Source organism: Leopardus geoffroyi, chromosome B2 (genome assembly GCF_018350155.1).
Source record: "Leopardus geoffroyi isolate Oge1 chromosome B2, O.geoffroyi_Oge1_pat1.0, whole genome shotgun sequence".
NCBI classification, from domain to species: Eukaryota; Metazoa; Chordata; class Mammalia; order Carnivora; family Felidae; genus Leopardus; species Leopardus geoffroyi.
The window spans coordinates 23,599,335-23,625,339 of NC_059332.1; the positions used below are offsets into that span (position 1 = coordinate 23,599,335).

The 26,005-nt window shown below is 41.2% G+C and overlaps 1 protein-coding gene and 1 long non-coding RNA gene across 3 annotated transcripts; one reads left to right on the forward strand and one right to left on the reverse strand.

Moving 5' to 3' along the window:
* Window positions 1-1,539: 1,539 nt before the first annotated feature.
* LOC123608086 lies at window positions 1,540-23,220 on the reverse strand. Its single transcript, XR_006717082.1, has 5 exons — window positions 23,102-23,220; window positions 14,072-14,762; window positions 11,925-12,047; window positions 6,745-8,282; window positions 1,540-2,032 (listed from the first exon to the last, which is right to left on the reverse strand). It is a non-coding gene; the product is annotated as an uncharacterized LOC123608086 (long non-coding RNA).
* On the forward strand, window positions 7,411-16,145 carry RPP40 (ribonuclease P/MRP subunit p40). Of its 2 annotated transcripts, XM_045497544.1 has the most exons (8): window positions 7,411-7,533; window positions 9,127-9,271; window positions 10,585-10,653; window positions 11,469-11,564; window positions 12,241-12,366; window positions 14,097-14,295; window positions 14,434-14,568; window positions 15,926-16,145. In XM_045497544.1, the coding sequence occupies exons 1-8, from the start codon at window positions 7,411-7,413 to the stop codon at window positions 16,122-16,124; spliced, it is 1,092 nt and encodes a 363-aa protein (XP_045353500.1). In that variant the 3' UTR covers window positions 16,125-16,145. The 2 variants fall into 2 exon arrangements, with proteins under 2 accessions (XP_045353500.1, XP_045353499.1); XM_045497543.1 differs by having other exon boundaries at window positions 14,097-14,568.
* Window positions 23,221-26,005: the final 2,785 nt, after the last annotated feature.

Genomic DNA, 26,005 nt, shown 5'->3' on the forward strand with positions numbered 1-26,005 from the left:
CCTACAAAACAGGTAGCAACCTCTGTGACCTCAGCCACAGTAACTTATTAGACATGTCTCCAGAGGCAAGGGAAACAAAAGCAAAAATGAACTACTGGGACCTCAAGATAAAAAGCTTCTGCACAGCGAAGGAAACAATCAACAAAACTAAAAGGCAACCAACAGAATGGGAGAAGATATTTGCAAATGATACTGGATGAAGGGTTAGGATCCAACATCTACAAAGAACTTACCAAACTCAACACCCACAAAACAATCCAGTGAAGAAATGGGGCAGAGGACATGAATAGACAGTTTTCCAAAGAAGACATCCAGATGACAAACAGACACATGAAAAGATGCTCAACATCACTCATCATCAGGGAAATATAAATCAAAACCACAATGAGTTACTACCTCACACCTGTCAGAATGGCTAAAATTTATAGTTCAAGAAACAACAGATGTTGGTGAGGATATGGAGAAAGAGAAAGCCTTTTGCATTGTTGGTGGGAAAGCAAACTGGTGGAGCCACTCTGGACAATAGTCTGGAGGTTCCTCAAAAAATTAAAAATAGAACTACCCTATGACCCAGCAATTGCACTACTAGGTATTTATCCAAAGTACACAAAAATGTTGATTTGAAGGAGCACATGCACCCCAATGTTTATAGCAACACTATCAACAATAGCCACATTATGGAAAGAGCCCAAATGTCCATCAGCTGATGAATGCATTAAGATGTGGTATAGGGGTGCCTGGTGGCTCAGTTGATTAAGTGGCTGACTTCGGCTGTGGTCATGATCTCAGTCTGTGGGTTCGAGCCCCGCATCAGGCTCTGTGCTGACAGTTCAGAGCCTGGAGCCTGTGCCCGATTCTGTGTCATCCTCTCTCTCTGCCCCTCCTCTGCTCCTCTCAAAAATAAACATTAAAAACAAAAAAAGATATGATTATTACTGAATATTACTCCCAGTGCAGGACTCAAACTCACAAGCTGCGAGACCATGACCTGAGCCAAAGTCAGCCGCTTAAACTGATTGAGCCACCCAGGCACCCTGAGAGCCTTTCACATTTTAAAGTTTCTTATTCTATTCTATGCGTTATTAATTAGCCTCTAAGTTGAAGGTACTAAAACCTACCTCAGAAAGGATTCTTATGAGATAATTAATATAAAGTGCTTGCGGTAGTTAGTGCCTGATTCATTATAGGTGTTCAATACTGAATATGTAATGTTATATATTATTATACAGTTATTGATAATTATATATAAAATTATGGTGATTGCCCTTTTCTCTGTTAATGTATACTATTTCATTAACTGCATTGTGGATTAATAGTTTTCACATTATAGTAAAATCCAAGATAAACAGAAATGCCTCATCCTAGATATCTGAAGTCCCTGGATAGCTAAGATTTAAATTTTTTATGTACCAATTTACTTCTAAACATATGTTTTTCACTTTAAACAAAAGAATGAGCTTTATAAAAAATGTCAACCATTTCAAAATCCTCTTCCAAAATTGTAATGAACATATGTGACAGAGTTTTAGTCAGACGGTGTGACTGTTTTGGGTTCTGCTTTTCTCCCCCAGATTTGAGATACAATTGACATATAACATTGTGTTCTGTTTTAAAATACTCCATTTGTGCACTTCCATGTGTTGACACAGTCCACACAGCTGCCAGTGTTAATATGTTTGCATGTTCCATCGATTCCCAACCAGTCAGAGGGAGAGGACATGAAGCAGTCTGGCTCTGAGCCCTTCCCAAAACTCCAGGGATTCAAGTCCTCACTTGGAGTGCATCATATATTCTTGGGGGCCGCTGATTTTTTCCACTGTACCTGCTGGATCCAGTTCCCAGGCTGCCTGCCATCATAGGGTAGTTTTGATCTTGTACCCCAAAACCTGTCCATTCGTGGCAGCTGCCTGGAGCCCTGTGCTGATAAAGACTGTGAGGTCAAGTTTAGGCTTGGCAGGATGGAGTCCTCTGATTTATTACTGGTGTCTTCAATAGTTACAGTTCCCAGCACCACCTTCCCTGCTGCTCCCACCTGTAATGGGATGATGTTAACAGATTTTAGGTTGGCTGCCTACTGATGAACATACCCAGGAGCTTCAGAGATGGAAAGCTCTCTCCTTTTACCAGTATGAATACAATACACTTGCATGTACAATTGAATAACACGGGTTTGAAGTTTGCAGGTCTACTTATATGTGGATTTTTTACACTACAGTATTATAAATGTATTTTCCTTCATTTTAACAATTTTTCTCATTTCCTTTAAGAATATAGTATATAATACATATATAAAATAGGTGGTAATTTATTATGATTTTTGGGTGCATCCTAACTTCAGTGTTGTTCAAGGGTCAGCTGTATATTTATAGGCAATGTATTTGTGCCTTGAATTCGCACACTGATGCAGGCATTAATTTATGTAGAATAATATTTTAGTGTTTTCACGGAGTTGAGCATATTTATCTATTTTTAAATGTTTATTCATTTTGAGAGAGAGAGAGAGAGAACGTGTGCATTTGTGTGCATGGGTGAGATGCAGAGAAACAGAGAAAGAGAATCCCAAGCAGGCTCTGTGCTGTCAGTGCAGAGCCCGAGCTCAGTCTCATGAACTGAGAGATCATGATCTGAGCAGAAATTAAATTGGACACTTAACTGACAGAGGCACCCCAGCGCCCTGAGTTGAGCATATTTAAATTATTTTTGTACTTGTAATTTTATTGTATCGTAGTCCCAAAATGTGATGTGTAAAACTGTTATCCTTTTATATTTACTAAGTATATTTTTGTGTTTTTAGAATACAATCAAAGGTAATTTTTTTTGCAAGTCTGTTGGTGTGGTCATTTAAAAATTCGTATTTGCTACTATATTCTTTTGGATATACACATACAAATCAGTTATGTTTTGCTTCTTAGTTCTTTCTTCTTCTTCTTTCTTTTTTTTTTTTTAAAGCCATTCCTGGCCCTTCATCCTCAGACTTTTGCTATGCTCCCGAATCTGTGATCTAATACCCATTTGTCAATTAAGATTGCTTTCAGTTCGGGGCACCTGGCTGGCTCAGTCAGTTAAGTGTCTGACTTTGTCTCAGGTCATGATCTCACGGTCCATGTGTTTGAGCCCCGCATTGGGCACTGTGCTGACAGTTCAGAGCCTAGAGCCTGCTTCAGATTCTGTCTCCCTCTCTGCCCCTCCTCGGCGCATGCTCACTTGCTCTCTCTCAAAAATGAATAAACATTAAAAAATAAAATAAAAAGATTGCTTTCAGCTCTAGATACCAGAAATTCAGACAAATAATAGTATGAACAAGCAAGGGTAGCAGATGAGGCTGCAGAGGTAGGCAGGGGCCAGGTTATCTAAGCTTTTATACTACTACAATGAAAAGCCAGGTTAAAGCCAGGCAGGGTTTAAGTGGGGGGTGGGTAGCATATACAGGCCTGCCTCAGATAAACTGCAGTTTGGTTCCAGCCAACCACAATAAAGTGAATATGCAGTGAAGCGAGTCAAATAAATTTCCTGGTTCCCCAGTGCATATAAAAGTTATGCTTACACTATACTGTAATCTATTAAGTGTGCAATAGCATTTTGTCTTAAAAAATGTATATACCGGGGCACCTAGGTGGCTCAGGTGGTTAAGCGTCCAACTTCAGCTTATGTCATGATCTCACAGCTTGTGAGTTCGAGCCCTGAGTCAGGCTCTGTGCTGACAGCTTAGAGCCTGGAGCCTGCTTCTGATTCTGTATCTCCTTCTCTCTCTGCCCCTCCCCTGCTTGTGCGCGGTCTCTCAAAAATAAATAAACATTTAAAAAAATATACATACCTTGATTAAAAAATTGTTTATTGCCAAAAAAATGCTAACCATCACCTGAGCTTTCAGAGTTGTAATTACTGATCACAGATCACAGTAACAAATAATAATGAAACAGTTCGTAGTGTAAGAATTACCAAAATATGACAGTTACACAAAGCAAGCAGATGCCTTTGTAAAAATGGCACCAATAGACTTGCTCAACACAGGGTTGCTACAAACCTTCAGTTTGTTAAAAACACAGTATATGCAAAGCCCCTGGGTGGCTCGGTTAAGCGTCCACCTGTGGCTCAGGTCATGATCTCACAGTTCGTGGGTTCAATCCCCACGTCAGGCTCTGTGCTGACAGGTCGGAGCCTGGAGCCTGCTTCAGATTCTGTGTCTTCCTCTCTCTCTGCCCCTCTCCCACTCATGCTGTCTCTCTCTCTCAAAAAATGAATAGACATTAAAATTTTTTTTAAAAAAACAGTATCTGCAGAGCATAGTAAAGTAAAATGCAATAAAATGAGGTATGTCTGTATGACATTTTTCACATTTTTGAGATCGGTTTGGATACTGAGGGGAGAAGAGACCGCAGGAGAAGACAGGAAGCAGGGAGGTGGTTAGAAGCCTGTGTCTGGCAGTCAACTGAGAGAGGGGAAGGTGGCTGAAACTGGTTGTAGAAACAGAGGGAGTGAGTGAGAAGAGGCCGCCACCAGGATGCATGCTGCAGGCAGAGCCAACAAGCCACAGATATGGGGTGAGAAGTGTAGAAGAGTCAAGAATGATGCCTGGGTGTCCCTCACCCCCACCCGAGGGATGAGGACCCAGGCCTGGTGGTACAGATAGATGGTTCTGAAAGCTGAGATCACGAGGGATCACTCTGAGAAGAGAGGGCAGGAAAGAGAAGCGGGGAAGGTATGGATCACTAGAGATCTAGTGGAGGAGGACGGGCAGGAGAAAGTAGAGTAAGGTAAGCGGGGGGTCCAGAAGAAAGGTTCTCAAAAATCCACAGGGGAGTTTTCAAATGTACCCAGAGATTTGTTCTGACAGGGATGGCAAGCATGCACAGAAATGACTGTCATAAAGCAAGTTTTTACTCACAGCTCCCTAGAATCCGGAGCCACAACAGGAAGCTTCTAGGTTGGTCAGGAGGCAGGGGAAGTGAGGGGAGAGCATCAGTCAGACCTTTTATTATGGGAAGGAATGACTGAGGCAGGGTAGACAGACTATGTAGGCTTAGGAGTGGCTAGTCTGAACAGTTTCAGTGGGCTCTGGAGTATCAGGACTGTCCCCAGTTATCTAGGACCTGGCCCTGGGGTTATTAGGGCAGGGGAACATTAGCCTGGAGCGAGCCTAACAGTTTCCAGAAGAGGTGACAGGGTGTAAGCAAATGAAAGACATGCTCCCTGCACAAATTATTTGCTATCTTTAGGAGTTATCTAAACCTGGAAGGGGCAGTCCCACCCTAGTCAGTGAGGCCCCAGATCCAGAGCATCAGAGAAATTTTTAAAAAGAAGATTAGAAAATATAGTTAATACAAGGAAGAAGTGTTCAATTGTATCATCTGTGTTGAGTGCAGCTAAAAGACTGAGATAAGAACAGAAACTTGACTTTAAATTTGGCAAATGGAAAGACCTTGATGAAAGCCAGGTCAGTGAAGTAGTATGGAGGAAAGCTAAAATATATTGGGTTCAGGAGAGAATGTGCAGAGAAGTGGCTTTTATGGAGCAGAGAAACAGAATGGTGAGAATGCAGAGGAATTCAGGGTCAAAGGAAGTGCCTTCACTTAATGCACAACATTAAGCACATTTGTATACTGATAGAAATGACCCAGCAGGCAGGGAGAAATGAATGAGTCATTACAGACAGAACTCCAGAACACTGTGGAGGGAGGCTGAAAGGATTCTGCAGTTCCAAACTTACTTGAAGTTATAGCTTTGGTCTTTTTTTTTTTTTTTAGTGTTTCTTTATTTTTGACAGAGAGAGACAGACAGTGCATGAGTGGGGGAGGGGCAGAGAGAGAGGGAGACACAGAATCTGAAGCAGGCTCCAGGCTGTCAGCACAGAGCCAGACGCAGGGCTTGAACTCACAGGCCGAGAGATCATGACCCGAGCTGAAGTTGGACACTTAACCGACTGAGCCACCCAGGCACCCCCACAGCTTTAGTCTTTAAAATAAATGAGAGTTTTAGAAGCACCTGGATGACTCAGTCGTCTGAGCATTTGACTTTGGCTCAGATCATGATCTCACGGTTTGCAGGTTTGAGCCCCGCGTCCGGCTCTGTGCAGACAGCTCAGAGCCTGGGGCCTGCTTCAGATTCTGTGTCTCCGTCTCTCTGCCCCTCTCCTGCTTGTGCTCTCTCGCTCTCAAAAATAAATAAACATTTAAAATAAATGAGATTTTTGCCTTCTATTTCATAATACAGGCACACCCCCATAAAACATATCTGCAAGTACGATTTCCCTGGAAGAACACTGAGTTATGAATACCAGAATGGCATAGTGGCTGTTTATCAATCTTCAGCTGATATAATTTATATTGAATTTTCAAAACTTAATAACATATTTTAAACTAAATGGCTTGCAAGAAAACCTTCACATTGGCTCCAAATACAATTGGTAGACCATAAAATTACAGCACTTTGCAAATTTTGTATTATCAGCAAAGGTGTGTGTACACGTCTGATGGTGGTCTAAGAGAGGCCACTGCTACTTAATTGTGACGTGACTAAGAGGTAATGTTTTAAGCATTTTATATCCTAATATGACATTTGTAACACCGCTAGGTGCCATGTTGTGATTCAGAAAATTGGTAGAATTTTTCAATTAACCTGCTATTCCTTATAATTTTTCCTGTTTAAAATAATGGTTAATATGTTTTTCTTAGTTTTCTCAGAGATAGTCTGACATTTTGGGCACACGTTACTGGCCCGGTCTGTTTAAAATTTTTAAATACTTACCTTGTAAATTACGTAACTTCGGTTGTTCCAAATCTTACAGTAAAATTGATGCTCCAGACAGTTGTACCACAGATAGTCTGCTGTTTTGCATCCTCTCAGCACAGAATTGGGGCTGTGCATACTCCAGCTTGAGAAACGTATAGTACTTGATCAGAAAAATTATGGAAAAACGAATTCTCACATTGTAACAATAGTAACAAAATTTTTAAAGCCGTTCAGGTGGGATTTTTAAAAAGGGATCTTAAAGTGGTTCCGACGGAGTCGTATTGCAGGGCCGAAAACAGAAATTGTGTATTATCTTCCTGCACAAAACTCCTAAACCATTTGTGAAGGAACAGAGGGAGGATATACGGCAAGACAGCAGCAGGGAGGGACGGAGGTCTTGGCGAGAAAGGTGGGTTTGAAAAAGCAAGTTCCAGGTTTCCAGGTACCAGGTATTTCCCCTGTAGGCAATGAATTTGCGGTTTCAGGTACCCAAGGTTCAGGAACCTAAGGTTCCGAAGAAACCCAGGCCCGCCCTCAACCCTAACCGGTCACCAAGCCCGAGCAGCTTCAACGGGCACTGCGCAGCTGCAATGCGCATGCCCGCGGGGCCAGGCGGAGGGGCGGAGCGAAGCAGAGGGACTGGGCTTCCCGACCTCGCTCAGGGCTTGTGCCGGAGAAAGCATGGCCACACTGCGGAGGCTGCGAGAGGTTCCCCGACACTTGCTGGTCTGCGAGAAATCCAACTTCGGCCATGACAAGTCGCGCCACCGGCATCTTGTGGAGACGCACTACCATAATTACAGGGTGAGTCTGGCCGTCGTGGGCCACTCAGGAAGCACCCAGTCTCCGGGAGCTGGAGAGATGTGGGGAAAGTCGCGTTCAGTGAGGAGCCCGCCCTCAGCGCAAGAGGGGCGGGGCCCCGCGCTAGGCACTTTGGGAGCTGTAGTCTCTATACTACTCCGAGCTGGTAGCTTGCAGAGCTGCAGGACTACAACTCCCAGGATGCGCCGGGAGTAGGGGCAGTGTCCTGTCCTCGCAAGGAGGGGCTGGGCGATTTGCTCCGGGCCGATTCCAAAGCGTCGCTGGCTACTTTGGCCCCGCCCCCGTTCGGAGGCAAAAGTCAGGCACGGGCCTCTGGAGTTGAGAGGCTGTGACGTATGCCACGTGGAGCCGCGGACTGGCTACAAATTGGGGCCTCGCGCCCCTCCCCACCTCTTGATTCTTTCACCCACCTCATGGGAGCATCTTGCTGAGTCCAGACCCAGGAAGCACATGCTTTTCTAAACTGTTTAGAGGAACTAGTTTTATCTCTGAGAAAAGTTTCCACTTTGCCTGTTACCTTCTGTGGTCTCCAGCTGGAGCGCGCTAGGAGGTTGTCAGGTTTAGAGTGAAATGAGTCGTGGTGTCCCTGTTTGCAAGCACAATTTAAGAGCTTCGGGGGGGGGGGGGTAACTTTGGCTTTTGTTTCGTAAAAATGTCAGCCGCATGGGGCGCCTTTCCGCAGATGTGGAAGTTGAGGCATCAGTGAGGTTAATTATTGGTTTATCCGGCATCTGGCAAGAGAAGAGGAGAATAATCCAAATGTCAGTCAAGGGTCTAATGGTCCGTTCTCACCAACCCATTTAAGTGGTGAGGCCTCCAAAAACTCGACTTAAACCGGTTTAAGCCTTTTGCTTTTACTTGAAATTGATCAGCCTAATCTCCACCCAGGTCTGACTGGCAGTTTCTCAGAGACACAAATGGTGACCTTGGTCCCTCAGGAATAGACTGGTGTTTGAGCTTTGGGAGAGCACTTTTCAAGGTGTGGAGCATTTGGGCCACATTTGAAACTGGTTAGGCTTAACATCTCTGCCTTAGATTTCCATCTAAGCTTTCCAGCTCCTCACCAGCAGCAGTCAGGGTGTGTGCCTTTTCCCGCCTGGGCTGATCTGTAGAATTCTTCTGTCTCGAAAATGGAAATAACCAGGAGCATTTATGCTTTCGTGGAGCCTGTTAATGATTGATGTCCCTAATTTCTGTAAGCCCTAAAGGACAGTCCCTTTGATTCCAGCTGGTACCAGGATAAACAAATCTAGGGATATTCCATTGTACTAGATTGCCCTAAAAATTAGAGTAGTGGACAGGATATAAAAGATATTGCTTATTTGCAAAAGATGAAACGCAAGCAAGAGCTTTCTATTAATTTTTTTTTCTCATTGAGCTTTCCTATAATGTTTGAATACAGAAATAACATGAATTGTCAAATTTCTTTTTTCCTGAGACTGGTAAATTAATTTAAGAGTTTTGTAGAAACCTGTGGGGGAATAGTTAGCAGCCTTCATATGTTATAGCATCCCTAAAAAGCTGGGGGTTAATCTACATGAAAATAAGGTTTATTTATATTACACATTCCAATAGGTTTCATTTCTGATTCCTGAATGTGGGATACTATCAAAAGAACTGAAAAACCTGGTCATGGAAACCGGACCCTATTACTTTGTGAAGAACTTACCTCTTCATGAGTTAATTACACGTGAATTCATCAACACCTTTGTGAAGAAAGGTGAGGAAAACCTGATCATATCTATGAACGTGGCAAGCTGAGGAAGGATAGTTAGATCACATCACAATACTAGGGGTCTTCCCTTGTCTTAAACAGGGCCTCTGGAGATGGTCTGTGGGGTCAAGGGCGTGCATCGCCCCCCTGCCCTCAGTGTTCTCACCCTACACTTTCTGGCGCTCTCTTTAGGTGGTGGTTTCTGATTACACTTGTTCACAAGTGTGGCATGGGGATGTTGTAAGATGAAGGTATCTCTCATCTTAAAACAAGGATTCAGGGAGAGGAAGGTCTTGGGACCTGTGTGTTCAGATACACTGCTATTGGGTGTGTGGCTGCAGAGACCACTATGTTCCCACTCAGTCCCCACTCCGCAGTCTCAAAGGGTTCATCTCCTGATGCAGCCACAGCGGCTGTTCACCAGGCGGTGTGCCCGTTTATGGTTCAGTGCCTTCTGCTTAGATTTTGTGGCTCTGACCCTCTTCTGCTCACCCCATTTCCATTCGTGTCTGCTGGGTTGATTTCTCTGTTGTAGTTGTTTTGTAGGGGCCACTTGTTTGAAACTGTATTTCAGTGTCTTTAGGGAATGCACCCTCACTACATGAATCACTGTGAGTAAGCCCCTTATCTTGTTGCCGGCCCTGTGTCTGTCCTCTGCATGGAGCTATGAAGAATCCAGTTCCTTGCAGTTCCTCTCCTTCAGGTGCTGCTGGCACTGCTTGAGAAACTGGACATGTTGTCCCTGGCCCCATCAACTTTATTCCTTTCATCTGCTCTGAAATTCGGTACTAATTTGTTAATAATGTGGACACTGGCTGCAACAAGTACTTTTACCTATCTGAACTCTTGCAACAGCTCTACAAATTAGGGCTATGATCCCCATTTTACAGGTGAGGAAACTGAGGTTCAGAGAGGCTGCGTGGCTTTCCTAACCTCACACAAGTTCCTGGCACATTTTGAAACTTTACCTGGAATCCTTCCTCTCAAGTGTATACATTTCCCTAGTGTTCTACTTTGTGCCTCTGCCAGCATCCCCGGGGGTACGCACTCCACCCTGAGTCCATTTTCTGCTTGATGGCAGTCACCTGGCACAAATAGGCCCTGGGGGGAGGGGGGGCATGAACTAGCTAGAGTGTGGCCTCTGTGTCCTCCAGCTCACCCTTGGCACGTTTGAGGTTGATTGAGTGAGCTGGAGCAGTGGTGGATACTGACCTTTAATCACCTGGAAGATTTGTTACAGTGTAAAGATAATCTGCTAAATTTTTGTAGGTGTGATTTTTTTTTTCCTTAATTTCTGGTCTGGGCTCTTTCTCTTATAGGTTCGTGCTATGCACTAACATACCATACAAATATTGATGAAGATAATACAGTTGCCCTCCTGCCAAATGGTAACAACACTCAATCTTTTCTTTGATTTTAGAAGAAATACTGTTAAAAAAAAAAAAAAGTCAAAACTCCAGATTCATTCCCCTTCTTAGAAGGAATTATTGTTAACAATTAGGAATTATTGGTGTTTATTCTTCCTGACATTTTATTTTTTTTAATGTTTTATTTTATTTTTGAGAGACAGAGAGAGAGCGAGTGAGCGAGCGAACAGTGGAGGGGCAAAAGAGAGGATCTGAAGCGGGCTCTGTACTGACAGCAGAGAGCCTGATATGGGGCTTAAGCTCATGAACCATGAAATCATGACCTGAGCTGAAGGTGGACTCCCAACTGACTGAGCCACCCAGGCTCCCTTCTCTTGACATTTTCTATAAATTTATAAACAGACATAAAGTTTGTTCTTTTTTTTTTTTTTAACATAAATTGCATTGTATTACATTGTTTCTCAGTTTGCTTTTTTCCCCAATATATCATAGACATCTTTCCATATCAGGGCATATAGTTCTGACTTACTATTTTTCATATTTTGAAGGTATTCCAGTGAATAGATATACCATGATTTAACTATTATTTCTTTAATAAAAACGTACATATTTCTGTTTTCACTATCATAAGTAATATCAGTGTATGTATAATACATTAAAATATCCTTCTACACAAGTAAGATGTATGTATAAATACTATCTTTGTATCACAAGGAAGATCCTTGTATGTAGTTTATTACCCTCATATCTAACTGTTGAATTTGCTGTGTTCTCTGTTCAGTCAGAGAACATGTCATATTTTAGCATCTTTTTGGGGGGAATTATTTGATTTTTAGGGAAATTAATTTTATCACTGGATAAAGATACTTATGAAGAAACTGGACTTCAAGGTCGTCCATCTCAGTATTCTGGCAGAAAAATCATGAAGTTTAGTAAGTATTATGCTCCATCAGTTTCCAACAAGTCAGTAATCGTCCTGTAGCTATTGAAGTTTAAATGTTTGAATTGCTGCTGTTCTTTTTGTTCAGAAGAACTATGGCTTTTTCTTGTCTTTAAAACTTCTGACTCAAGGGGCTCTAGGTTGAGCTTTGGAGAGAATAAGATTGCTGTTGTATCTATTTCTCTGCAGCTGTAGGCTGAATCTTATACAGATCACAGAGTTGGAATGGTCCATTAAATATATGTTTTGGGCCAAAAATTCAAAGTAATGAACCCAACATAAGAGTCTACAACTTGTTCTTAATGAAGAATTTCCTTTTCCCAAATTTTGGGGATTACTAGTAGAGATTCACCTGTGAGTGAAAAGAGATGGTTCTACTGATAGTGTCCGGCTTGAACGTGAATAGGTGAGGCTGCCACATCCATAGGTAGATTTAGGATTGACTTCCCAAGGACCACTGCTCTTGGTCTTTGACCTAGGAAAAAGTATGAATTTAAAACAAGGCAGAGTTTTGATTTGGTAAACCAAAGGAGTGCAAGAAGAACAAAATAATTTTTACTATTCACAAAATTCCAAAAATTCTGATGCTTTTTAATACAACACTTTTGCCACAGTGTAGGCTGTAGTATATGTGAATGAACAATGTATTCCTCTTTCCATTTTTTAAGTTGTTTCCATTGATTTGATGGATTTATCCCTTAACCTGGATTCTAAGAAGTATGAAAGAGTTTCTTGGTCCTTCAAAGAAAAGAAGCCCTTGAAATTTGATTTTCTCTTGGCTTGGCATCACACAGGTATGAAAAATATGTAACAATACAATGACTTGGAAATCCAATTATTGATTAAAGGGGGGTAATAGAGAATTCAAACAGGTGATTCATCCTTATGGTCTAGGATATTGTATACATATATGCATAAACATTATTCAGGAAGCTGCTTGCAGCCCTCTGCCCTCCCCAAGAGCTATACTTCAAGATGATCTAGGCCCACAGGCATCTGCCTCCATCACCGTGGGGTATGTTTGGATCCAGAGATCATGGCTTCAGAGCAGCTAACTCTTATCTGTTTCTCCTCTTCCTTCCTGCAGCTTACCTCAGATAGCCTTGGCTGCACATTTTTAAATAACACACATTCTAAATACAAACTGTTGATTATGGCAAGATAATAATCAGGCAGACCATTCATGGTCAGGTTAAATTTGTCATAACTTGAAATTGATTGAACGTTAAATTTAGTTCAGGGGTCCCCAGACAATGTTGATTTGCTTACAACTGCCATGTGCCTTGGTCCTTTTAGAGTGTATCTTTGGTCCATCACAAGATTGTCATGGGTCAGATCATCAGTTATGATGGTGTGGTACTCTGTTTTGGAGAATAGGGAGACACATAGATCCATTTTGGAGATCACGCCTATCCATCTGCTCTTCCTCGGAAGTTTCTGGTCACTGGGTGCTGTAGGTTGCTTGCATGGGTCTGGAATGCTTCAGTGCTTCTCCTACTTACAGTAGAGATACAAGAGGGCAGAGACACTGACTGACATTTCAGTTGCTCGAAGTGTTCATTGAGTACCTTCTGTATATTGGGTTCTGGAGAGTTCTGTGTTCCTAAGACTCCATATTATTCTAAGGGCTTATCAGGAACTGGGGAAGGTCTGAGATTTTCCCCACTTGTAAGCTAAGAAGTTAGCCTGCACAGTCTCATGGATGCTGGCAGAAGGTACGAGACTCAGGTCAGAGGCAAAGGGTTTAATTATTCATAGTGTCAGTGGCTGGACTATGAGCATATACAGTAGTGCACCAAGTCCCAGTACCTACAGGGTGATACACAGTGGGCCAGGTGACACCCGCGCATGGAGTGGGCTGCATTACAGAAGAGGAATCCGGAACTCCAGTCTTATACTGGCCAGTAAGCAGTCTTATACTGCTGACCTTTGCTCCTGGTGGTGGGGGATGGGGGTATGTGGGGTTGAGATGGAGAGCAGATTATTTCTATTGCCCTGGACAGTAAGAAAGCCTGCCTGTTGCTCCCCGCACTAAGGGGGCCACTACTGCTGTCTCCCAAGGCTGTTGGAAAATCCGTGAAGATACATTGATTTTACTGGGTTTTTAAAGACAAGCTCAGATGAGATGCTGTCATCGTTCAGTTCGTCTTATGCTTCCTTTAGAGAGATTATGCAAATAAGCTCCTCTCTGTAGAGTTCACTAATTTTATTTATACACGAGTGGTGCTTTTTTATTTAGTCAAAATTCTCAGATTAGGTCACCTATGATACTACTATGGGTTGGACGTGAAAGGGTTACGCGTTTCCAGGAAAAGTGAAAGAAAGCGAATGTTTACAGAACTTTGGCACCAAGGAGCCCAAAGCAACTTAAATGATTTTAATTTGAATACAGCTTTGCACACCCTCCTTCTGCTTTACTTCATCCCGCCTGCTCCCCGGAACTGTCGGGAGGGAATGGGGTGGTTCCAGGGATTCGCCGAACTTGTTTCCAGTACTCACATGGCCTTTTATGGTGTGTTCTAAGGTGCAGAAGAATCAAGGATGATGTCGTACTTTTCCAGTTACGGAATTCAGGAGCGGCAGCCGCGAGTAGCCCTGAGCACGGCGAGCGAGCTGCAGTGCCCGGTGCTGCGGAGCGGCGAGCTGGGGGGAGCCCCGGGGGCGGCTTGCAGCGCCCCTGAGCTCCTGGACTGGCTGGGCGCCGTCTTCAGTAACGCCCAACTGTGCGTCCGGGGGGGCCCGGGCTGGGGCGTGGCCAGCGCCGCGTTCTTCGTGGGGGTTTATACTTTGAAAATGATCGGGTGGGAGATAACAGAGGTGTTTCTTTCTTTCTCTTTTGTGTGTGTGTGTGTGTGCTACAGAAATAATGAGCCGAATAATTTCGTATCAACCTATTGTTGTCCTCAGCCGAGCACGGTGGTGGCAAAAGCTTATTTGTGTACAATCACTGGGTTCATAGTTCCAGAGAAGATACGTCTCCTGTTGGAACAGCTGTGGTGAGAACTTTTTTTGCCTTTTAGGTCTTGCTTGTTCATGCCAGCGTGACATGTCTGGGGCAGGGCTACTGTTCCAGATCTCAGGGCTCTCGTGCACACGTCTTCTCTTTTTTCCTCACTTGGGTGCACAGTGTGGTAACATTATCATCTTAAATGATGTGACTGTCCTTGGTGAGAGGAAAATTCTGTTTGTACTTAACAAAAAGACAAAGAGCAGAGTTTAATTAGGCTTCTTGAAAACAAGCTGTTCATTTTTCACGTCGTGCCCCAAAAGTTATAATACCACTTAGGAAAATGGTGATACTCTATGGAACACGTTATGGTCTGTTTTAAATGTTAGAGTTCTGCAAAGGCTTTTTTTTGAAATGGGGTGAGAAAGCAAGTTGACCATCTTTGAAACCAAATCATGTCTAACATCTGTTCCCGCTCTTAACATCTGCCCAGGGCAGGGTTCACATGCCAGGGACTGGACACCAGGATGGGGTGTGTGATTGGGGTCCGGAAAGGTACTCTCCAGAAAAAACACCACATTGTATCTAATGTCAGGAAATTCCATTCCCGTATTAAAAAGACTATGAAGTAAACATAATGCCTTTGCAGTCTTCACTTTTCAAATGTCTAAGATTTAAGTCTTGAGGGTTTTCTAAGTCTAATACCCCTTTTCACTTACTAGTTTAGTAGTTTGATTTTCCTCAATAAGAAGGTTGGATTTTAGGGGCACCTGGGTGGCTCAGTCGGTTGAGTGGCTGACTTCAGCTCAAGTCATGATCTTGGGGTTCATGAGTTTGGGCCGGGGTCAGGCTCTGTGCTGACAGCTCAGAGCCTGGAGCCTGCTTTGGATTCTGTGTCTCCCTCTCTCTCCCCCTCCCTTGCTCATGCTCTGTCTCTCTCTCTCTCTCTCTCTCTCATTCTCAAAAATGAATAAACATTAAAAAAAATAATAATAAAAAGAAGCTTGGATTTTATTTAAATCCAGTACATTTTTATTTAAATCCAGTAAATTATTCTGCAGTGTTGCCGTGAACACAGACTGTTGAGTGAACAACACTGTTAAATGGAGGGAAACTATTTTTATACACTTCTGTGGGTTTTTTTTTTCTTTGCATCTTACATGTTGTTCCATAGTAAGCGTAGGAACTGCTGAAGTTGGTTTTGTGCATTCTGTATTGGTTAACATTTATTGAGTTCACCACATAGTAATTTGAATGTAATTTGTATCTCTTAATTTTTTATCAATAGAAGCTAAGGTCTGAGCTTCATTGGAACATCAGAAATACCACTCATTCTGAATAAGTAAAAATATAAATGTGAACGTTCCTAGCCCTCCCGTTTGTTAAGATTTCTCTTTCTTTTTCAGTCGCTACTTTGATGAGCCAAAGTTAGCTCCTTGGGTTACATTGTCAGTTCAAGGCTTTGCAGACAGTCCTGTTTCGTGGAGAGAAAATGAACATGGTTTTCGAAAAGGAGGAGAACATTTATACAACTTCGTGATTTTTAATAATCAAGACTATTGGCTTCAGATGGCTGTTGGGGCGAACGATGACTGTCCACCATAAAAACTACAAAACTTTAAATCACGTTTGTGTATGTTTCTGTTTGGTTTCAGATTTCTTAATGGTAAAGGGCTGTGTGTTCACCCAGGCTTGTATGATGATGGCATTTCTACTCTTGACTTAGGGCCCATCCTGTGAGTGCAGCTGGGCCTGACATCCAGTACAGAGCTCATAGTTGACTACCCCTGGTCAGCGTCAGTATAAGCACAGAGGTGTGGGTCACTACATGGTAGAGCAGACTAGGATGGCCAGGGAACAGGCACTGTTGGACCATTGGGTAAGATGTGTGCCATTACTCAGGCGTATGATTACAGGTTTTTCACATAATAATAAAAAGAAGCCCTTAGATTATACTTCTCAGGGCCAGTCCCTGTTGTAAGTGCTGATTGTGTATCACCTCATTTATTTCTCACATGAACCCCAGGAGGAAATAGTGGCACAGAGTATAAACAAGTGAGCAAGATCACGCTGGCTGTGGATCTGAGACTTGACCTCAGGTTAGCTGGTTCCTAAGTGTGTGTTCCACTCTTGCCTCTGGATCAAGGAGGAATGCTTCGATACTGTATATTGTAAAGCACAAGTCAAAAGAATTTTTTTTTCCAGCTGTGGCTGATAAGGACCAGCTGAAAACAACTAAAACTTCTGGAATACATATCAAGAACGATTTTTAAAAATGGATTGGCGAGCTGCAAAAGAATTTAAGAATTCTCAAAAAAATTTAAATATTCTTTTTTTTTTAATGTTTATTTTTGAGAGAGAGAGTGTGAGTGGGGGAGGGGCAGAGAGACAGAGGGAAACACAGAATCCAAAGCAGGCTCCAGGCTCTAAGCTGGAGGGCTCAATGCAGGGCTTGAACTCATAAACCGTGAGATCATGACCTGAGCCAAGGTCAGACGCTCAACCAACAGCCACCCAGGCGCCCCAAGAATTCTCAAAAAATTTTAAATGGAGGTAGAAACATAAAGAGGTAATTAGGATACTGGTGCCACTTTTCACCCTTATGAAATTTGCCAAATATCAAATTGAACTTTGTTTTTCAGCACCTGAGGTGGGGAAGGGGCAGTAGCACAACTGACAAAACTTAGGTCCTGCCCATGGTAGGGGGACTGATAGGAGACCTCACAAAGCTGAGACCCCAAAAAAGACAGACTAGTGTAAGGGTGAACAAATCTGTCTGTTTCCTCCCTCTCCAATCTCCCCTTGTCCTCCCTCACTCCCCCCCACCCCCCAGATAGCGAGGAAGATTGCTTATCCTGAAAACCCATCTCCCCTGAGGATATGTATATATATGTGTGTGTGTGTATATATATATATATATATGTATACATATATGTATATATGTATATATGTATATGTAAATATATAGCCACATTCAGCCCCCAAACTGATTTGTTTGCACAGCCTGGGTAGTCTAAAAAAGTGTCATGCTGGAAATTTAAAGTGATAATCAGGTTTTTAGTGCCTTCCAGGTGACAGAAGCAAACCATTGTCTTTGGGGGAACTCAGAAATAGTTTCAAGGAATGCAATTTCACAACCAAAAATCACAAACATGTAAGAGAGACAAGAGCCAGCAGAAACAATGGACAAAAGAAGCAGGCCTACAGACTTAAGCTATTAAGACTTACCAGACATGGGGTGACTGGGTGGCTCAGTCGGTTAAGCATCCAAATCTTGATTTCAGCTCGGGTCATGATCTCTAGATTGGGAGATCAAGCCCCGCATTGGGCTCTGTGCTGAGCGTGGAGCCTGCTTGAGATTCTCTCCCTCTCCCTCTGCCTGTCCCCCACTTGTGCATGCGCATGCACTTTGTCTTACAAAAGAAAAGACTTAACCAGACATAATATAAGAGTATGTTTTATATTTAAAGAAATAAGAGAGATTAAAGAGCATGAGAGCAGATGGGAAAAGGACCAAATGGAAATCTAGGAATGAGGAACACCATAATTAAAAGTTAAGTGGATTGACTAACATGACAACAAACTAGGTACCACTGAGAAAATAATAGGAAGAAATAAGGATATTTTGGACTTGCAAAAGACTGTATCACCAGCAGATACTCACTACAAGAAAGATGAAAGGGTGTCCTTCAGACAGAAGGAAAATAATCCCAGATGGAAATATAGATCGTCACAAAGGGATGAAGAGCAGAGGAAATAGTATGAGTAAATGTATGATTTATTATTTTTAAAGCTTCTTTAAGAGGTAATTATAAACAATTATAGAAAAGTAGCATGGACTTTATAATATATGTAAAAGCAAAATGATGACAAGAAGGGCTAAACAAGGGGGGGAAGTATACTATAAGCATACTTATAAGGGTCTTATATTAGATGTAAAATGAGAGAACTATAATTCAAATGTAGGCTGTGATAAGTTAAAGATATATACTATAAACCCTAAAGCTACCACCAAAATAGCCAAAAGATTATAGCTGTGAAACTAACAACAGATGAAATGCAATAAAAAAATAATAGATTAATCCAAAAAAAAAAAAAAAAAAAAAGAAAAGAGGTAAAAGAGTAGAGAACAAATGGGATAAATAGAAAATAAATAGCAAGGGGGGTGCCCAGGTGGTTTAGTTGGTTAAGTGCCTGACTTGATTTTGGCTCAGGTCATGATTTCACGGTTTGTGGATTTGTGCCCCATGTTGGGGTCCCATGCTCATTGTGGAACCTACTTGGGATTCTTTCTCTCCTGTCTTCCCCTCCCATGCTTGTGCTCTCTGTCTCAAAAAAAAAAAAAAAAATATATATATATATATATATGTCTCAAAAAAAACATATATATATATATATATAAATATATATATATAAATATATATGTCTCAAAAATATATATATATATAAATATGAAGAATATATATTATTCTTATATATATATTCTTATATATATGAAGAATAAATAGCAAGGTGATAGACTCCAACCTAACCATACCAATATTCACATTAAATGTAAAGTCTAAATTCCCCAATTAAAAGGCAGAGATTGTCAGATTGTCAGATTGAATTTTTAAAAACTACATTAGGGGCATCTGGGTAGCTCAGTTGGTTAAGCATCTGACTCTTGGTTTCGGCTCAGGTCATGATGTCACAGTTTTCGTGAGTTCAAGCCCCATATTAGACTCTGCGCTGGTAGTGTGATGCCTGCTTGGGATTTTCTCTCTCTCCCTCTTTCTCTGCCCTTCCCCCACTCATACTGCCTCTGTCTCTCTCAAACACAAAAATAAAACCTATATTATGTCTTCAAGAAATGTACTTTATAAAAAATAGGTTAAAAATAAGAGGGTAGAAAAAGATACACCATGCTAACAGTAGTCAAAAGAAAGCTAGAATGGGTATATTAATAACAAAATGGACTGTAGAACAAAGAATTTTAACAGGGATTAAGGATTATTTCATTATGATAATGGGGTCAGTTAATGAATGTAACTGACAGCAATCCTAAATGTTTTTGCACCTAGTAACAAAGCTTCAAGACATGAAACAAAAGCTAATCAGACTAAGGAAAAATGGATAATTACACAATTATCAAAGATTTTATTACCCCTTTCTAAAACTGATAGAACAAGTTGGCAGAATAAAAATATAGCAGACTTGGATGACAATATCAGCCTATTAGACCTAGTTGATATTTGTAGAACATTCCACACTAACACTGCAGAATACAAAAGTGCACATAGAATATTTATGAAGATAGACCACATTGTAGCCCATTAAAAAATCATAAATTTGGAAGTATTCATCATAACAAATTATGTTATTTGGTCATAGAGGAGTTATGTTAGAAATCACTAAAAGGAAAAAAATCAAAAAGAGATCCTTGAAAATTCTCAAATATTTGGAAATTAAATAACTCACAAGTCAAAGAAATCTAAAGGGAAATTAGTAACTTGAAGTGAATGAAAAAAATTGTAGGTTGCCACTAAAGCAGTACTTAATAGGGAAACTTGTAGTAGTATATACCTGTATTAGGTCTCAAATCAGTGACCTGAATTTCCACTTTAAGAAACAAAAAAATAAGAGCAAATTCAATACAAAGTAAGCAGAAGAGGAATAATAAAGATCAAAGTGGAAATCAATGAAATAAAAGACAAAAACAATAGAACAATCATGGGGTACCTGGGTGGCTCAATCGGTTGGGCATCCAGCAACCTTGGCTCAGGTCATGATCTCGTGGTTTGTGAGTTCAGGCCCCCCAGTCAGGGTCTGTGCTGACAGCCCAGAGCCTGGAGCCTGCTTCAGATTCTGTGTCTCCCCCTCTCTCTGCCCCTTCCCCGCTTACACTCTGTCTCTCTCAAAAATAAGTAAACATTAAAAAACAAAAAGAACAATAGAGAACAGTGAATCTAAAAGCTTCTTCTTTGGGAAAAAAAGACCAATAAAAAATCCAGCCAGATTGGTGAGGGGAAAAAGAAAGAGAAATTACCAATATAAGGAAAGAGAGAAGTAACATCCCTACAGATTCTACAGATATTAAAAGGAATATTAGGAGCACCTTTATGCCAATAAATTCAAAATCCTAGATGAAACCAACAAATCCCTTGAAAGACACAAATTCACAGACCTCACCAAAAAAGGAGCAGATAACCTGAACAGCCCTACAGAAGAAATTAAAATTACAGTTTTAAGACCTTCCTGTAACAAAAATCCAGGTCCAGGTGGCTTTAGTGATGGGTTTTACCAAACACTTAGGGAAGAAATAATACTAAATCTGCACAAACTTCCAAAAAATCAAGGACAGAATGCTTCCCAACTCATTCTATGAGACGAACATAACTCTAGTACCAAAATTATCCTGGTACCCTAGCCAGACAAAGCTACAAGAAATACTACAAGAAAAGCTACAAAGTGATATTCCACATAAGCATAAATTCAAAAGTTCTAAGGAAAAGTTTAGTGAATTGAATCTTCTATAATAAAAAGATAATATATAATGTTCATAGGATTTATCCTAAGAATGCAGGGCTGATACAGCGTTCACACAATCCTCTCAATCAGTACAGAAAAAGCACCTGACAAAATACCATCATCTATTTCTGAGAAAAACTCAGGCAAACTAGGAATAAAGGGCACTTAACCCATTTGATAAAGGGCATCTACAGAAACCGTAGAGCTAACATCATATTTGATTGTGAAAGACTGAATAATTTCCCCCTAACATCAGGAACAAATTTGGGATGTCTCTATCCAACATTATACAGGAGTTTCTAGACTATACAACTGGGCAAGAAACAAAGGGCATCCAGATTGGAAAACATAAAAGAGGACATGATTTTCAGTCATGTAGAGAATGCACAATGGAGTCCACAAACTATGCATTAGAACTAATAAGTGACTTCATCAAGGTTGTAAGTGTACAAAAATCATGTTTGGGGTGCCTGGGTGGCTCAGTCGGTCGAGCATCTGACTTCAGCTCAGGTCGTGATCTCACAGTTTGTGAGTTTGAGCCCCGCATCGGGCTCTGTGCTGACAGCTCAGAGCCTGGAGCCTGCTTCCAATTCTGTGTCTCCCTCTCTCTCTGTCCCTCTCCCCCTTGTGCTCTGTCTCTTTCTCTCAAAAATAAATGTTAAAAAAAATTTTTTTTAAATCATGTTTGTGTATGTAGCAACAAACAATTAGAAATTGAAATTAAAAACCCACATTTACAACAGCTTAAAAATGTATTTAGGGATAAATGTGACAAAATATGTGATAGACCTGTACATTGAAAACTACAAAATATTGCTATAATAAGACGTAAATAAATAATAATATATACCTTGTCTGTAGATTAGGAGATTCCGTATTGTTAAAATATCATATTTCCAAAATACAGATTCAGTATAACTCAGTATAATCCCAATCCCAATCCAAATCCCAGCAGGCTATTTTGGGTGTGTATATATATAAATTGACTAGCAGATTCTAAAATCTCTGTACTACTGCAGTGGACTTAGAATAGCCTCCAGGGCTGCTTTAGAACTTGACAATATTATCACCAAAAGTTTCCAGCTGCTCCATTCTCTGCCCCCACATGATGTAAAACCTCAGCCCAAGCAGGAAGTCAGAAGGTGTTTTTGTTTCAGTATGTCCCTCTTATTATCTGTAAGAGTGCATGCCAACTGAGAGGAAGTGTTGTAATAAGGAAGTTAATTTAGGAAGTGTCAATTGAAGTTGGAAATAAGATTTATTGCTGTTAATTCTTTGGAATAATCTGGGGTTGATTAGTGTTTTCAAACTGTGCCTGCCAGTTGATACCATTATCATCTACTTTCCATATAAGATTAAAATGAATCTGATATAAAAGGATTTTCTAAAGACTGAGTTGATGAATTTATATGCATAGGAAAATAGACTTGTAGATCTCCAAGGAACAAGTGTCAAGAGGTTTCTGTAAGAAAGGAAGAGAGAGAGAGAGAGAGAGAGAGAGAGAGAGAGGAGGAAAGAAAGACCTACAGATTACCAAGGCAGTTTTCTTAAATTTAGAGAAGGGACATGGTAACACAGCAACCGACCAAAAAACCTATGCCAGAAGCATCCCTTTTAAGGAGCTAAGATCATATTCAAATTCTTTTAGTGTCATTTGCTGGGACTTGGGGACCAGAGGGACTATTGCAAGCATATTCCTAGGAATCCAGATCAGGGGAAAAGGTTACCCTTTGGATGCAAAGTTACTGCTGTATTCATCTTAATAAATAAAATTAAATTATTTGGCAGAAAGCCAAGTGTGACCCACCCATTTCTGAGGAAATGACCAGAGGTTGAAGATGATTATTTTCATCTCTTGTAATTGAAGAAATATTTGCCTTGTTTTCCTATTGCCCAAAGTTGGGATTTTCCTCCTTCTTCTGGCATGTTGCCTCTAAACTCATGTGCCATTTTGACCACAAAGCTCCCTGGCTTCTTTGGAGACATGAAACCAATGGAATATATATATTTATATTTATAAAATAAATACATTGTTATATATTACAAATATTTATTATGATGAATTTACTTACAATTATGGAGGCTGAGTAGTCCCACCATATCTGCTATCTGCAAGCTGGAAACCTAGGAGAGCTGAAGACATGGTTCACTCCAGCTCAAATGCCTGAGGACTAGGAGAGACAATGGTGTAAGTCCCAGACCAGGGGAAAAAGACAGGTGTCCTCGCCCAGCAGTCAGGCAGAGAGAGTGCAAATTCTCCCTTTCTCAGCCTTGTTGTTCAATTCAGGCTCTCAAGGGATTGGATGAGGACCACCCACATTGAGAAGGGCAATCTGCTTTACAGAGTCCACTGATTCAAATACTACTCTCATTTAGACACCTTCCTCCCAGACACACCCAGAAAAAATAGCCAAATATCTAGATACTGCAATGGTCTAGTCAAGTTGACACAAAATTAACCATCACACTCCTTCATGAATTACTTTAGTCTGTTGTAGTGTTAGTCAAATTGTTGGTGTGCCTTCCTTCTCCTTTTGAAGAAAAGCTATTCAGGAGGAGTGTTGTCTCTACCTTGACCTCATTAGCTCTTGACTCAAGCTAACATGGTGGACTATTACCACTGAAGGAGCTGAATCAACATTCTGGAAGGGATGAAGTTTCAGGTCAGCTAGGACTCTTCCCCTGGGGAGGAAATCCACTTGGGAACTCCCTGGTCTTGGAGCTACTCTCTTCTAGCCCTACCCCTTCACCCCCTGGGCCCTAACTTGCCAGTTTGGGAAGATATCGCTCAAAAGGACACCAGCTTTCTTTGGCTAGAGGTTGGTAGGAGCCACATCAGGAGAATGCATTACTTTATAAAAAAAACCATTTTCTTAAATACAGCCTGGTGCCCCTTTCATGGGATAGCTGTTCATACATTGCTTCTACAGAGTGACTACCCTTGTTTTAGGACAGGAAAAACTCCTGGAAAAGACAATTGGGCTTGGGGTAGGATTGATTTTTTTATTTTCTCTTTTAACATCCATATTAGGGGTGTCAGTGTAGGAAGTTGCTGCCGCAATCCATCACAATCACTTGAGCACCATTAGCAGGGAAATCCTCAGTGAGAAAGGTGGAAATGTAAAGAAATTCAGGGACTGGAAATCGGGGCTATCATTCTATTAGCATCTGTGAGCTCTTTCTGAGGGAAAAACAGGCACACACAAAAAAGTATATTCCTGCAGACTTCCGTTGTTTCCCTCAACTAATGAGGTAAGTTGGAGCCCTTTCATTTATGAAGAACTCACATCTGGTTCTTATTTCAGATAACAATTGGCAGCTTCAAGGCAGTGCATTCTGTAAATCTTAGTAAGTCTCTTGGCTTTTCGGCCAGGCTGCCTGATACTCTTCTGGGTGAGAGACCCAGATAAGATTTGGAGGGCTTGAGAATGTAGGGCAGTCTCTTGGGTCTATAAGCAGACAGAATTTATGATGTTTCTCATAGGCCTCTAACATGTCTCAATATCTTTGTTCCTGAGGGAAAGTTGTGGGCAGATAATGCCTTCTGAACTTCCAATGCTTGTCTGTTTCTCAACTGGTAAACTTTGCCCCTGTTTCATTTTGGATTCATTCTAAAGTTTTCATAATAAAAGTACAAGCCAGTGTATTTGATTTCATGATAATAGCTGACATTTACTGACCACTTACTGTGTGTTTCAGGCAAGCTAAGCATTTTATATACATTCCTTCGGTGAATGCCCACTAAGGACACTTGAAGCAGGTGTTACTCACCATTTTGCAGATAAGGTTAGAGAAATTAAGTAATCTTCCCAAGGCAACGTGGCTAAGTAAGCAGCGAAACCAAGAGTACAAATTAAGCTTGATTGCATAGCTGTAGGTTTCAAACATTAAGACATGCTACTTCTCACAAATTTCCTTATTTCTCTGTGATTACAAAAATGAGATTGGGAAGATGAAAAGGAATTGTTTCAGCTATCCATTGTTAGGTAACAAATCAGCCTTACAATTTAATGGCTTAAAATAACAACAATCTATTATTTCTCATGACACTGCCAGTTGACTAGAAGGTCTTCTGTTTTACCTGATGGTGGGTTGGCTGGACAGTCCAAAATGGCCTTACTCCCATGGCTGGCAGTTATGTGGTTACTGACTTAGATATCAACTGGGGCTGTTGGCCAGAGGCCTCAGTTGTCTCCTACAAGGGCCCTTCTGTGTGGCTGCTTGGGTTTCCTCACAGCATGGTGACTGTGCTCTAAGAAGGAACATTCTAAGAAGACAAACCCCTGTGAAAGTGCTTATCAAGGTTCCACTTTTAGTATCCTTGCCAATGGCCCATTGGCCAAAGTTAGGCTCATGGCCAAACCCTGAGTCAATGTGGGAAACTATACAAGATCATGAATTTAAGAAGGTGTGGTTCACTGAGGGCCACCAAAATAATGGTAACAGACATTAGGTGATAATATTTTATTTACTTGAGAAGCATTATTCTCTTCCTCTCAGGCTAATAATACCAAAGTTCACCCATTAGGGTTTCAAATTACATATATATCCATTTACATATAAATTTTGAAATTTTGAATGGTGGTAATGGTGGTATTCAGGCTGTTAAATGAATCAATAATTGTAAGTTCATTTACTAGTTTAATATTCTCTTTTTTAAAAAAAATCTTTTTTAATGTTTTATTTTTGAGAGAGAAAGAGATGGAGTGCAAACAGGGGAGGGGCAGAGAGAGAGAGAGAGAGAGAGAGACAGAATCTGAAGCAGGCTCCAGGCTCACAGAGCCTGATGCGGGACTTGAACCCACAAGCCGTGAGATTGTGACCTGAGCTAAAGCTGGATGCTTAACTGACTGAGCCACCCAGGTGCCCCAATATTGTCTGCTTTCAAGGAGAGTTAGCTTGTTAACACAGTCATTACCTTGTTTGATATTCACAAAACCCCAATTATTTTATGATCTCTACTTTACAGATGAGAA